The 15,693-nt window shown below is 42.0% G+C and overlaps 1 protein-coding gene across 1 annotated transcript; it reads right to left on the reverse strand.

The window, feature by feature from the left end:
* Window positions 1–8,059: 8,059 nt before the first annotated feature.
* On the reverse strand, window positions 8,060–8,812 carry LOC139000657 (cyclin-Q-like). Its single transcript, XM_070402794.1, has one exon. The coding sequence runs from the start codon at window positions 8,810–8,812 to the stop codon at window positions 8,060–8,062; it is 753 nt and encodes a 250-aa protein (XP_070258895.1).
* Window positions 8,813–15,693: the final 6,881 nt, after the last annotated feature.

Consider the following 15,693-nt stretch of genomic DNA (forward strand, 5'->3'; position numbering starts at 1 on the left):
TGATGCTTCCCCCAAACCTACCATTTGCATTTAGTCATTCTTAAATAACAGAAGGCAAATTCTTTACAATAAAATGTTTTCTGTGCCTTATCATTTTTAATTTCAGTGTCTAATTCTTCTGTCACATGGGCTTCCTCCCTGACTCCCTGAGAGCCCAATAAGGTGAGCTACTGTACTGCATGATTCGCTCACTCTTGTGTAGATGGTGAATCCTGGGATCGGTGCCCGCACCACACTCAGAACCTCTGACGGGTGTCCCATTGGCTGTTGCAGTAATTGCCGTGCCCCCATCATACCCATCTCCTGTGTGGCTGTAATCATCATCACAGGACTGGACCACCATAAGTCAGAGGGGGCCTTTGTGCTGGTGGTGCTCCAACTGAGCCTCCTGTAAAGTCAGTGACCAAATGACTATACCTGAACCGCTTTATGAATAGTTTTATGTCAGTATGACATGACACTAGTAAAGTCTTAAATATTTTGAAAATCTATGCTTTTATCTGCCTGAGCTAAAAAGGTGTCAATGAGGCTGAGGTAGACAAGGGAGCTTACATTTATCTCAAATACAACTGAAGAATAATGTTTTAACTTAAATAATGGATTACGAATGAATATGAAGGCAAATTCTCTGGAAATGGGCTGAAATTCTGACCTTCATATTTTTTACTATGGTTCACGCTGCCAAGTGCTCATTCTGATTAAAAATGTTAAATTACCCCCTTGGCTGCTGTGCCTAAGTCGATTGAGCACCAGCCTTGGCACTGCAGGATCCCGGTTTTCATTCCAGGTCAAGGGCATGTTCCTGGCTTGTAGTTAACCAATGGATGTTTCCTTCTCTCTCTCTCTCTCCGTCCCTCCCACCTCTGTTCTTCCCTTCCTTCATCCCTCCCTCCCACCTCCCCTTCCATGCTCTCTGTTGAAAAAGGTCAACAGTGGGAAAAGGTCCTCTAACTTGGATTAGCAACAACAAAACACACAGATACATCATGCCGCTTAAATATAATAAAACCAACATGGAAAAAATACTCCAGGCGCCTAAAAGTGGTTGAAAATCCCAATGCACCAATATCTAAGGGGAGAAGAGATTGAGAGGCTGCAGGACCACAACACAGGTAAAGAGTTGGTAGGGGGCTTGAAAGAGGCTGGTGACCCAGCTTCCTGCCTGAGGAGGTCCTGATGGTACAGAGCCCCAGTTTTAGTTATCAGAGTGGTGGTGTTGACATTATTAAGGGAGATCTGCTCCCTGCTTCTGCTATAACACAGAGGCCCCCAGCTTTCCCCTACCCATCTCCTGTTCCTCTGCTCCTTGCCCATCGCTCCCGCAGGCATGATGGTCATCTTTCATATTCACCCTGCAAGGCCCTTCCCTGCCCCAGACTGAGGGTCTAAGTATGTAGCAACAGGAACTGACCTTGACCAAGTACCAGCACCACCCTGCCGAGAGCTTCAGAGGTACAGCCCCGCCGGGACTGGGAAAACACTCTGCCCTGGGATGTCTTGGAGGCTTGTGCCCAGTGGCCTCCTCTCACCACCACATGCAGGTGGCTGTGGTATTCCTTCTGTGGGCCCTCTGCTTGTGCTTAAGCTCTGCAGGTATTGGGAAGCGGAGGTCCTCTGTGCCAGACAGGGATTCTGCCAGGATATGGCGGTTGGTAGGGGATCCTCTGCTGAAAGGCACCCCGTCATCTTGTCCATGAGTGCTGTTCCTGTGTGAGGTGGGACGTCTGGGGGTACAAGATGTATCAAAAGAGATTTTATTCGCGACACCTCGGTGCCGGTGGGTTGAGACAGAGAAAGTCATCAGTCATGAGAGCAGGAAGAGAGTCTTTACTTATTTTTGCTGGCTGCAAGCTGCTCTGCTGACATAAGGGTCTGGTCTATCCTTGGTTCCTCCCATGCCAGGTGTCTTCTGGTTATCTGGGCTATGCTGTGCCCAAGGCTGCAAGCTTGCTGCAAGATATCTGCTAAGCAAAATAAGGTTTTCCCTGCCCTGTTTTATTCTCTTTATCCCTTTCAACAGCCCCTGGGAGGGGAGAAGTAGACGGTATAAAATGGAGGACTGGGATGCCTGGGTGACAAGGGAAACTCACAGCACCCACAAAGTGGCTCAGGATTTCTAACCTTAACAACTGAGGAGGGAGAGGTAGACGAGGCATGACAGAGGATGGCCGGTGGGTGATGGATGGTGGTTGGCACCCAGGACAGGTAATGGGTAAAGAGGTGATGCATGCAAGACAGAGGATGGATGGGTGATAAGAGCGGATATGCACACAGGCAGGTAGCAGACAGATGCCCTGAGAGAGAAAGACAGCAAATGATGGTCTCCACGCCTTGCAACCTTCCCCGGGAGGTCCTCTTTCGCTCCTGCATTTAGCAGGGGACCCTCCACTCTGCTGCCTGTGCAGCCACTCTGGCATAATGATAACTTTAATCCAGGATTCTCAGCCTCCCTGCTTCTGGAGCCAGGCCATGCCAGCCCCTAGGGGGCTGCACCTCTCTGAGTAGCTTTGAGCCATGGCTTCCCACTGCATGAGGACAAAAAGGTGAGGGCCTCAGAATGTTGGGGACAATATAGGAAGTCATGCCTGAGGAGGAGATTGCACAGCTGTGCTGCGGCCTGGGGCTGGCCAGATGGGTAATTGACACTCATTCCCTGTCAGGCTGCTTCCTGTCCAAAGGCCCAGGAAGTTCCCCTGTAAACATGGATGGGCGTGTATCCGACACGTGGGGGAGTGTGTGGAGGCTTGCTTCCAGAAATCGCCCTTTAGTTTCTCCCTAGGTGTGCCTTCAGGAGGCAGGGAAGGAGAGCAGCTGGAAGTCCAAGGCTTTGCCCTTGTATGAGGGGCTGGCAGGGAGGGAACAGACTGCATTTCAAGGTCTCCTTTTACTGGCCATAGCTGTCTCAGAGTTGATGAGAATGTCTGACAATTTTCATCTTGGCAAGTCCCAAGGCTGTTGATTCTTTGCTTACTGAATGAGATAAAGTCCCCTTTCCTCCCTTTCCCAAGACAGCAGGCTGGTTTGTTTGGTGGGCAAGACAAAACAGCCCCTCTGTCCATCCTCCTCTCTCAGTCACACCTTGGAAGTTCCAGGGTGCTTTTGCTGTGTAGTCTCTCATGTGGGAAGAGAGATATGAACCACCTGTCCTGGGTTGGGGAGGATTAAGGACTTTCTACAAGCTGTACAAACTGGCCAGGCTTGAATTTCTTGTCTCAGTTTCTCTATTCCACTTGCCCAGGAATGAATCTACCTCCTTGCAATCATGTTAGAGTCCCAGGTAATAAGGAGGAAAAGTAAGACATTGTGAGTTTATTATGGGGTTGGTTCATGGAATGCCATAAGACAGATTAACTGTGGCATCCATTCCCTACAGATTTTTGGGGAGATAATGAGGATGCAAAATGCTTTGCCTTTTTTTTTTTTTTTACCAAGTTTCAGAAGATTGGTATTATAGTGTGTCCATTATATTAAAGACCTAGTGCATGCAACTCAGCGGGCGGTCCCTCAGCCTGGCCTGCGTCCTCTGGCAGTTTGGGAGCCCTTGGGGGATGTCTGACAATGGAAGTGGGCCTATGGCCTTAGTTGGATAGCATTACCACTGCCATGGAGGCCGGAGAGTCTCCTGCCCCCACTGCTGTGCTCGCCAGTTGTGAGCTTGGTTTTTCACTGAGTGGTGCTTCCTCTGTGGGAGCACTCTGACTACCAGGGGGAAGCTCCTGCATTGAGTGTCTGCCCTCTTGTGGTCAGCGTGTCATAGTGACTGGTCATTCCACTGTTCTGACAATTTGCATATTAGCCTTTTATTTTATAGGATTAAGAGTCTCTGTGAGAATTTCTCAAAAACTTAGAGAAATTGAAATATCTCTAAGAGGTTAAATTTTATGTGGCTTGTGGCATGTAAAATTCTAAATTCCAGTACTCTTTATAAAGGATGGAGCCAGAAACTAGTCCAGAGAGAATTCTGAAGATGTGACAGATGCTGCCAAAGAAATGAATGAAAAAGTAAGTCTTTTGCCCTAACCAGTTTGGTTCAGTGGGTAGAGCATCAGCCTGCAGACTGAAAGGTCCCTGGTTCAATTCTGGTCAAGGACTTGTACCTTGGTTGCAGGCACACCCCCAGTTGGTGGGTGGGCAGGAGGCAGCCGATCGATGTTTCTAACTCGCTATCCCTCTCTCATTCTCTCTGTAAAAAAAAAAAATCAATAAAATATATTTTTTAAAAAAGTAAGTCTTTTAATATAATTCTAGCACTGTGGTTCAAGTAATAGTATTTTCAGGTTTGCTTCTTCTTGTTTTTAAAGTTTGATAATGCCATATGAGCCTTGTTTATTTAGCCATCATTATTCTTTTTTTTTTTTACAAGAGTGCTGGAATATGGGGTTGGAAGGATGTTGAAATGTCCGTTTTTGTGTCGCAAAATAGTACATTAACCTAAGTTACTTTAGTATATGAATACAAATGGAATCGGGCTTAAAGCCTTCAAAGCACTTCCTAACTTAGAACAGCCTGCCCACCCCTGACATATAGTGAGAGCAGAAATCAGGTCACTGTTGGTAAGAAGCTAATGCAATTGATGCAAACATTTCCATAGCATAAAAAAAAGGTCTTGAAAATATGGTATGCATAGTCCCTTTACCCTCAAGATGGTATACCTTTTCAAAAAAGTATTTGTATTGATTTCATAGAGCAAGGGAGAGGGAGAGAGAAACAAAAACATGAATGATGAGAGAGAATCATAGATCGGCTGCATCTCCCTGTCCCCCACTGGGGATTGAGCAAGTACTTGGGCTTGTTCTTTGACCAGGAATGGGACCGGGACCTCCAGGCTCACAACTGGATGGTGAACCACACAGAGTCACAGCAGGTGGGCTATGTATTTAGTTCTTGAAGACAGGAACTGATGTGAGTTAGGAGATTGGGTGTGCCATAATTAATTGACCTTTCCTTCCCTAACTTTTCTCTGGTTAATTATTTTTGAATCGTGCAACAAGACTGATTTTTGTAAAATGTATATAACCTGATTTATATTAAAGTATTGAATAAGAGTTCCTTTTATTGGGACTTTAATATACTAGTGAAGGAAAAAGTCTTATTTCTCTTTAATCTTAAAGTCTAGCCAATGTAAGTGTGTCCCATATCCTTCAAAGGTGTCTGTGCTCGTTGCACAAGTATTCCTTAATATTACCGTGAAAGTCACACCATTCGGGCCTCTTTTGGGGTACATATTTTCTTTGGTTCTGTTATATTTTCAGATATTTCCTATATATCATAATATTATATTAAGCCACGTTCTTTTGGATTTATTTAGAATCACTCGTTCCTAGGACAAGGTAATGTATGCAGATTTCTACAGCAATAACTAAGTTTGTGCTTTGTCTACACTTTTGAACCTATATTTAAGTTAATTTGTGTGTATACTCATTATCCCATATATTAAGTTGTTGATCTTCAATGACTTTTAGTACATAACTCACTTATGTCCCTGTCCTTTATTTGGAGAGCCTGTTTTATGGTACATTGAAGGGGGTCAGTACATATTGACCCTTTTCCTTTTCCTTTAACTTTTAGGGTTTGTGGACAGCCAAGAGTTGGATTAGTCTCATGATTTTTCTTGAGTTCAGAAGTCCATTTATTTGATTTATGAAGACTAGTTGATGTTGTTTCCCTAGTTTCTAACCAGAAGAAAATGTAGTTTCTGTAGATATTATTCCTAGGTGTCTTCTTTCAAGTGATGTTTTGTAGCCTACACCATGATTCTTATTGGGCACTTATTTTCTATGGTAAAAATAACAAGCATGCAAGGAAATGTAATGAGTACAATCATGCACAAAAAAGATAAGAGGAAAAACATAGGAGGTAATTATTTTTAGAAGTTGTATTGGCAGGAGATAGTGTTTTTATTCATAAAATTAAGGGGATCAGGGATGTCTGCTGAATCTCAGATGTGCGTAAGGAGGCCAGGCTGTGGGGTATAAATCTGTGGAAAACATTTTGGACTAGAAAGCTCAAGTGATTCCTTAAGGTGGGAACTGTGTCTAGTGGCTGTTTGGTTTGTGTCGCTGCCCATCAGTGCCAAACATCTTGGTGGAATGTGTGACTGCAGATTTGTTTACAAAAATAGGTCCAGACATCCAAAGAGTTTTGTGTGGAGCAATTACAATGACCTGAGCTATGTTTACACATGCCATGTTGATTTAAATAAAAGATCAACCATCATGAAGTTATTGGGAGATTGGGGAATTTAGGTATGTATGTTAATCAAATTACTATATTTAGAAGGTATAATTCTAGGAACACATTTTTAAAAAATTCTTTATTGTTTAGAGGATTACATATAGTATTACATATGTCTCCTTTTCCCCATTGTGCACCTGCACCCCAGCACATGCCCTTCTCCCCGCCAGTGTCTATGTCCATGGCTATGCTGATATGCCTGCATACAAATCCTTTGGTTGATCTCTTACCCCCTAGTCCTTCCTTCCCTCTGAGGTTTGACAGTCAGTCCCTTGCTTTTCTGTCTCTGTATCTATTTTTGTTCAATAGTTTATGTTGTTCAGTGTGTTCCACAAATGAGTGAGATCATGTGGTATTTATCTTTCTCCAGCTGGTTTTGCTTAGCAAAATGCTCTACATGTCCTTCCATGCTTTTGGGAATGGTAAAAGTTCTTTATTTTTTACAGCCGTGTATTTTTCCTATGTGGGTATGTGCCACAGATTTTAATCCATTTATCTGCTGATGGTCACTTAGGTTTTTTCCAAATCTTACATTGTATATTGTGCTGCTATAAATATGTGTGTGCACATGCCCTTTCCTATTGGTGTTTGTCATTGCTTGAGATATGTTCCTAGTAGTGGGATTAAGGTTCAAATGGGAGCTACATTTTCTAAAGTTTTTGAGTAAACTCCATACTGTTCTGTGTAGTTGCTATACCAGTCTGCATTCCCACCAGTCATGCAAGAGGCTTCCTTTGACACCCCATCCTCGCCAGCACTTGTTGTTTGTTGAATTGTTGATGATAGCCATTCTGACCAGTGTGAGATACTATCTCATTGTCCTTTTGATTTGCATGTCTGGGATGATTACTGGTTTTGAGCATGTTTTCATGTGTCTCTTTGCTTTCTGTATGTCCACTTTCAAAAAGTGTCTTAGTCCTATGCCTATTTTTTTTTATTGGAATGTTGATCTTCCTTTTGTTTAATTTGTTGAGTTCAGTATAAATTTTAGAGAATAGGTCCTTATCGGACGTAACATGGGCACATATCTTCTCCCTGGCAGGGGACTTCCTTGTTTTGTTGTTTTTGTTATTATTTTTGTTGGCTTCTTTTTCTCTGCAGAATTTTTTTGATTTGACCTAGTACCATTTGTGTATTCTCTCCTCAGTTTCCATTGCCCTAGGAGCTGTTTCAGTGAAGATATTGCTGAGACATATGCCTGATATTTTGCTGCCTACCAATTCTCCTAAGATTTTCATGGTTACCCACTCACCATTAAGTCCTTTATTCATTTCCAGTTTATATTTGTGTATGGTGTAAGTTGGTGGTCTAGATTAATTTTTTTGCATGTATCTGTGCTATTCGTCCAACACCATTTATTATTATATGTTTATTTTGGCTTTGTAATATCTCTCATTAAGCAAACTAAAATTTCCTCTATGTTAATTCATTCATAGTTTCTATAAATCTGGCCTTTAAAAAAATCCCGTGGGGTACAGTTAAATCCGTTCTTTGATTTTCCTTCCGCTGATCCCAAAGCTCGGCTGCAGTCTGCGTCCTTTCAAAGCACAAAAGCAGACCAGGACACCTGAGAGCTGCCCGCTGCAAGCTCCTGCCCGCGGGAGGTGCAGCTCCCATCACCCTCTGGACCATGGCTGCCGGGACAGTCAAAGCCAGAGAATCAACGTGGCAGCATGTCATCGCCTTCACCAGCCCGTCTCCAGCAGCACAAAACCAGTCCTCCCAGCCAGCGCTCTGGGGACCTGCCCTCACGGAGATGTGGTGGCTCCGTCCGCTGGCAGCCGAGCGTCCCAGGCATCTCTTTGGACAGGCCTGGGCCAGGGCCTTAGGGCATCTCTGTGTCCATGGTATAAATCCGACTGAGATCAGACACAATGTCATCAATGATTGGCTTGGACAGGTCGTCACTAAACACCTGCCACCAAGGCTTCTCGGCCTCGGCCTTGGCGGGCACCTCGACCCAGTAGACCTGCAGGGCCAGGTGGAGCACCGCCAGCGCTATGTGCTGAGCCTGGAACCCGAGGTACAGCCCCCCGCGGTAGCTGTCCCGCAGCAGGGCCCAGGCAGTGACGGAGATGGGGGTCCGTTGCCAGCTGTAAGGATTCAGCCAGTTCTTGAGAGAAATCAGGTAGTGGAGCAGGTACCTGTGTGGGTGCTGAAAGGAGACTTGGAAGCGCAGTACCCGCAGCACAAGGAGCTCGCACTGCGCAATGCTGTCCCGGATCACCCAGAACCCAGAGTCCAGCTCCAAGGGCTCGCTGCCCGGGTGGAAGTACCTGTTGGACACGTTGATGATGTCACGTGTTCGCAGGGGCTGTTCTTCCACTTTGCCAGCCAAGTAAAGGGCAGACATGGCGACCAAGTAGGGGTCATAGGCGTCCACGTTGATCTCGCACAAGAACTTATGGTAAATGGCACAGGCGGTGGCGACGGGAATGGACTGCATCCCTAGCTTGACACCTGCCTCCATGATGAAGCTTGTCACAAGGAAGTGCACCCTCGCCTGGGGTGCGGGCCACCCCTTGGCGCCCGGCGCCTTGTCCTCCTCTTTGCAGCTGTCCAGGGGAAGGTCCTCCATGGGGGCTCAGCCTGGAGGCCCCAGACCTTGGTGGCTGGAAGGGCAGGAGTCCTCAGGGCGTGGCCGGCGCCTGCTGGGTCCTAGCGCCCTGTCCAGCAGCCCTGCCCCGCCCCGCCCCACCCAGCACCGCCCCGCCCCGCCTGCCCCGCCCCGCCTGGGCCCCACCACTGCCCTGGTTCCAACACCAATTATTGAAGAGACTGTATGACTCCATTCTATGCTTTTGCCTCCTTTGTCAAATGTTAATTGAGCGTTATGGTTAGGGTCGACTTCTATGTTCTCTGTTCTGTCCCATTGGGCTATATGTCTGTTTTAGTGCCAGTAACAGGCAGTTTTGAGAATGGTCGCTTTGTAATATAGCTGGATATCTGCTATTGTGATCCCTCCAACTTTGTTCTTCTTTGTCCAGATTGCTGTACCTATTTGGGGCTTTTTTTTATTCCATAGGAATTTTTTGAATCTTTGTTCTAGGTCTTGAGCTATGCCATTGATATTTTAATGGGGAATACATTAACACTGTAGATTGCTTTGCGTGGTATGAACATTTTAATGATGTTGCTTACACCAATCCATGAATATGCTATGTTCTTCTATTTGCTTTAGTCTTCCTCTATCACTTTTTGATTTCCTGTAGTTTCCCAAGAGCAGGTCTTTTACCTCCTTAGTTAAGTTTATTCCCAGGTATCTTAATTCTTTGTTGCACTGGTAAATGGGATTATTTTTTTTACTTTTAGTTTCTGTTTCTGTGAGTTCATTATTGGTGTATCAAAAAGCCATAGAATTCTGGGTGTTAATTTTGTACCCTGCTACATTGCCAAATTCATTCATTAAATCTCCTAGTTTTTTTGATGGAGTCTTTAGGTATTTCTGTGCACAGTACCATGCCAACTGTGAATAATGACAGTTTTACTTCTTCTTTTCCAATTAGCATGCCTTGTTTGACTTCTTCTTGTCTGATTGCGTTGGCCAGCACTACCAGTACTCTGTCGAACAGAAGTGGTGAGAGTGGGCATCCCTGTCTTGTCCCTCTTCTTAGAGTAATTGTTTTTGCCCTTTGAGTATTATTGTAGGTTTGTCATATAAGGCCTTTATTATGTTGAGGTATGATCCCTCTACGCCAAGTTTGCTTAGAGTTTTTCTCAAAATTGGGTGTTGGATTTTGTCAAATGCTTTTCCTGCACCAATTGATATGAATATCTCTCAATTGGTTTATGTGATGCATCGCATTTATTGATTTCTGGATGTTGTCCCATCCTACTTCCCGAGAATATATCCGCTTTGTCATGGTGTATGCTCATGCCAATGTCATGTTGCATCCGATTTGTAAGAGTTTTGTTGAGGATTGTAACATCTATGTTCATCAGAGATATATTGGCTGCATTTTTCTTTCTTTGTCTTTTCTTTATCTGGTTTTGGGATTAGAGTAATGCTGGCTTCATAGAAAGCGTTTGGAAATGGTACTTCCTATGAATTTTATGGAATAGTCTGAGGAAGAAGGTTTTAGTTTTTCTTTGAACACTTGGTAAAACTCCCTGTGAAGCTATCTAGCCCAGGCTTTTGTTTGCTACAAGTTTTTTGTGTGACTGCTTGAATTTCCTGAGTAGTTATTGGGCTAGTCCTATGTTTTATTCTTCCTAATTGAGGGTAGGGAGATTGTATTTTTCTAGGAATATGTCCATTTCTTCAGGGTTGATCAGTTTGTTGGAGTAGAGTTGTCCATAGTAATTATTTACAATCCTTTTTAAATCTGTGGGTTCTTTTGCTATTTTGCCTTTCATTTCTGATTTTGTTTATTTGGGTCCTGTTGGTGAGCCTAGCTAGAGGTTAATCAATCTGGTTTATCCTTTCAAAGAAATAGCTCATGTCTTCATTAATCTTTTGTGGGGTTGTTTGTCTCTATGTCATTTATTTCTGCTGTGATCTTCATTATTTCCTTTCTGCTGCAGAGTTTTGGCTTTTCTTGTTGCACTCTCTAACTTTTTAAGTTGTGGGGGTTAGATAATTTTTTTTTATTGCTAAAAGTATTACAAAGGATATTACATATGTGTCCTCCCCCTCCCCCCGCCCCCCGCCCACAACCCTTGACAAGCCCCTGGCCTCCCTTACCCCCCAAGTGTCATATGTCCATTAGTTATGCTTATATACATGCATATAAGTCCTTCGGTTGATCTCTTACTCCCCTCCCTTCGGCCCCCCAACCCTCCCTGGCCTTCCCTCTGCAGTTTGACAATCAGTTTGAGGCAGCTCTGCCTCTGTATCTATTATTGTTCAAAAGTTTGTAATGGTCTTTATTATCCATGAATGAGTGAGATCATGTAGTATTTTTCCTTCATTGACTGGCTTATTTCACTTAGCATAATGATCTCCAGTTCCATCCATGCTGTTGCAACTGTAAGAGTTCCTTCTTTTTTACAGCAGCATAGTATTCCATCGTGTAGATGTACCACAGTTTTCTAATCCATTCATCTACTGATGGGCACTTAGGCTGTTTCCAGATCTTAGCTATGGTGACTTGTGCTGCTATGAACATAGGGGTGCACATATTCTTTCTGATTGGTGTTTCTGGTTTCTTGGGATATATTCCTAGAAGTGGGATCACAGGGTCAAATGCGAGTTCCATTTTTAGTTTTTTGAGGAAACTCCATACTGTCTTCCATAGTGGCTGCACCAGTCTGCATTCCCACCAGCAGTGCACAAGTGTTCCTTTTTCTCCACATCCTCTCCAGCACTTGTCGTTTGTTGATTTGTTGATGATAGCCAGTCTGACAGGTGTGAGATGGTACCTCATTGTTGTTTTGATTTGAATCTCTTGAATGTATAGTGACTTTGAGCATGTTTTCATATGTCTTTTGGCTTTCTGAATGTCCTCTTTTGAAAGGTGTCAATTTAGATCCTTTGCCCATTATTTGATTGGATTGTTTATCTTCTTTTTGTTAAGTTGTATGAGTTCCCTATGGATTTTGGACATTAAACCCTTACGAATGATAACATTGGCAAATATGTTTTCCCAAGCAGTGGGCTTTCTTGTTGTTGTGTTGATGGTTTCTTTTGCTGTGCAGTAGCTTTTAATTTTGATGGAGTCCCATTTGTTTATTTTCTCTTTAGTTTCCAATGCCCTAGGAGCTGTATCGGTGAAGAAATTGCTTTGGCATATGTCTGAGATTTTGTTGCCTTTGGATTCGTCTAGTATTTTTATGGTTTCCTGTCATGCATTTAAGCCCTTTTTCCATTTTGAGTTTATTTTTGTGTATGGTGTAAGTTGGTGGTCTAGTTTTATTTTTTGCATGTATCTGTCCAATTTTCCCAACACCATTTTTTGAAGAGACTATCTTGACTCCATTGTATGCTCTTGCCTCCTTTGTCAAATATTAATTGAGCAAATTGGTTTGGGCAGATTTCTGGGCTCTCTATTCTATTCCATTGATCTATATGTCTGTTCTTGTGCCAGTACCAGGCAGTTTTGAGTACAGTGGCTTTGTAATACAGCATGATATCTGGTATTGAGATCCCACCTACTTTGTTCTTTCTCAGGACCGCTGCAGCTATCCGGGGTCTTTTTTTATTCCAGATGAATTTTTGGAGAGTTCATTCTAGGTCTGTGTAATATGCCGTTGGTATTTTAATGGGAAGTGCATTGAATTTATAGATTGCTTTGAGTAATATGGACATTTTTATGATGTTGATTCTACCAATCCAAGAACACGGTATGTACTTCCACCAGTTTATGTCTTCCTCTATATCATTTTTCAAGGTCCTGTAGTTTTCTGAGTAGAGGTCTTTTACCTCCTTAGTTAAGTTTATTCCTAGGTATTAATTTTTTTGTGTGATGGTAAATGGGATTGTTTTTTTAGTCTCCCTTTCTGTAAGTTCACTATTGGTGCTTAGAAATGCCATAGATTTCTTGGCATTAATTTATTCTCCTGCTACATTGCCAAATTCATTTATTAAGTGTTATAGTTTTTTGATGGAAACTTTAGGGTTTTTTATGTATAATATCATATCTTCTGCGAATAAGGACAGTTTTACTTCTTCTTTTCCAATTTTGATGCCTTTTATTTCATCTTCTTGTCTAATTGCAATGGCTAATACTTCCAGTCCTATGTCGAACAGGAGTGGTGAGAGTGGGCATCCCTGTCTTGTTCCTGTTCTTAGGGGAAATGCTGTTAGTTTTTGTTGATTGAGTATGATATTGTCTGTGGGTTCGTCATATATGGTTTTTATTATGTTGAGGTTTGATCCTTCTATTCCCAACTTGCTGAGAGTTTTTATCAAAAATGGGTGTTGGATTTTGTCAAATGCTTTTTCTGCATCAATTGATATGACCATGTGGTTTTTTTCTTTCAATTTGTTTATGGGATGTATCACATTTATTGATTTGCGAATATTGTACCGTCCTTGCATCCCTGAGATAAATCCTACTTGGTCATGGTATATGATCTTTCTGATGTACTGCTGGATCTGATATTTTGCTAACATTTTGTTGAGGATTTTGGCATCTATACTCATGAGGGATATTGGCCTGTAATTCTCTTTCATTGTGTTGTCTTTACCTGGTTTTATATTAGGGTGATGCTGGCTTCATAGAATGAGTTTGGAAGTGTTCCTAAATCTTGAATTTTTTTGAATAGTCTGAGCAGGATAGGTTTTAGTTCTTCCTTGAATGTTTGGTAAAACTCCCCTGTGAAGCTGTCTGGTCCTGGGCTTTTGTGTTCTGGAAGCTTTTTGATGACTGCTTCAATTTCTTCCATAGTTATTGGCCTTTTGAGATGTTTAGATTCTTCCTGATTGAGTTTTTGAATGCTGTATTTTTCTAGGAATGTGTCCATTCCCTCCAGGTTGTCTAGTTTGTTGGAGTAGAGTTCTCTATATATTTTTTAACATTCATTTGCATTTCTGTGGTGTCTGTTGTCATTTTGCCTCTATCATTTCTGATTTTGTTTATTTGGGTCCTCTCTCTTTGCTTCTTGGTGAGCCTGGCAAGAGGTTCATCAATCTTGTTTATCCTTTCAAAGAACCAGCTCTTGGTTTCATTGATTTTATGTATTGTTTTTTGGTCTCTATGTCATTTATTTCTGCTCTACTCTTTATTATCTCCTTCCTTCTGCTCACTCTGGCCTTTTCTTGTTGCTCTCTTTCTAGTCCTTTGAGATGTAGAGTTAGATGATTTACTACCATTTTTTCTTGTTTTTTTTGAGATAGGACTGTAGAACTATAAACTTCCCTCTTGGAACTGCTTGCATTGTGTCCCATAGGTTTTTGATTGTTGTGTTTTCATTGTCATTAATTTCCAGGATATTTTTAATTTCTTCTTTGATCTCATTGGTAAACCAATCAATATTAAATAATGTGCTATTCAGCTTCCAGGTGTTTGCGAATTTTGGGTTGTTTTTATTGTAGTTTATTTCTAATATTATGCCATTGTGGTCTGAGAAGATGCTTGGTATGATTTCAATCTTCTTGAATTTGGGGAGACTTTGTTTGTGACCCAATATGTGCTCTATATTGAAAATGTCAAATGAGCACTTGAGAAGAACATATATTCCTTGGCTTTGGGGTGAAATGTTCTGAAGATGTCAAATAAGTTCACCTGATCTAGTGAGTCATTTAAGATTGCTGTTTCTTTGCCAATTTTTTGTCTAGAGGATTTATCCAGTGATGTCAGTGGCGTATTAAAGTCCCCTACTATGATTGTATTGTTGTTGATCTCTCCCTTGATATCGTGCAGGAGATTTTTTTTTTAAGTATTTGGGTGCTCCTGCATTGGGTGCATATATGTTTATCAGGGTTATATCCTCTTGTATTGATCCCTTTAGTATTATGAATTGGACTTCCTTATCTCTTGTTATGGCCTACATTTTGAGGTTTATTTTGTCTAAGTATTGCTATCCCAGCTTTTTTTTTTTTTCATTTCCATTAGCCTAAAAGATCTTTTTCCATCCCTTTACTTTCAGTCTGTGTGAGTCCCTTCTTCTGAGGTGTGTCTTTTGTAGACAGCAAATATGTGGGTCATGGTTTTTTATCCATTCAGCCTCTTGATGTCTTTTGATTGGAGCATTTAGTCAATTTACATTTAAAGTTATTATTAAAGGTACTTTTTTGTAGCCATTTCTATTTTTTCTGCCTGTTTTCTTTCTTAGCTTTTTCTTTCTTTCTTTTATACCAGTCTTTTTAGCATTTCTTGCATTGCTGGCTTGGTAGTTATAAATGCACTTAGCCTTTTTTCTGTCTGTGAAGCTCCTTATTTAACCTTCAATTTTGAATGATAGCCTTGCCGGATAGAATATTCTTGGATTCAGTCCTTTGCTTTGCATCACTTTGTAAATTTCCGTCCATTCATTTCTGGCCTGATGTGTTTCTGTTGACAAATCATTTGATAATCTAATGGGAGATCCCTTGTATGTAACTTTCCCTCTCTCCTTTGCAGCCTTTAGGTTCTCTGTTTGTCCTGAACATTTGAAATGGTGATTATGATGAGTCTTGGTGTGGGTCTTTTTGGGTTCACCTTGTTTGGGACTCTCTGTTCTTGTGTGACTTTTCCTTCCCCACCTCTGGGAAGTTTTCTGACATTATATCTTCCAATAGGTTTCTAACCCTTGTTACTCTTTCTGTTGTCCTGGCATCCCTATTATTCATACGTTGTTTCATTTCACAATGAGCCATAGCTCCCTTAGGCTCTCTTCCTGTCTTTTAATTTTTTTCTCCAATTGTAGTTCAATTTGGATGTGTTTTGTTTCCCTGTCTTCTAATTCGCTATTTCGGTCCTCCACTTCTCCTAGTCTACTGTTGAAACTTTCAATGGTGTTTTTTATTGCAGCTATATCACTCTTCATTTCTTCTTGGTTCTTACATAATTTATTGATTTTTTTCATCCGTTTCTTTTT

This window comes from Myotis yumanensis, unplaced genomic scaffold (genome assembly GCF_028538775.1).
Source record: "Myotis yumanensis isolate MYYU_CA2020_CCGP unplaced genomic scaffold, mMyoYum1.0.hap1 SCAF_24, whole genome shotgun sequence".
Taxonomy (NCBI): domain Eukaryota; kingdom Metazoa; phylum Chordata; class Mammalia; order Chiroptera; family Vespertilionidae; genus Myotis; species Myotis yumanensis.

Coding starts and splice junctions, on each gene's coding strand:
- LOC139000657 (XM_070402794.1), bottom strand. CDS start 8,812: ATGGAGGACCTTCCCCTGGACAGCTGCAAAGAGGAGGACAAGGCGCCG.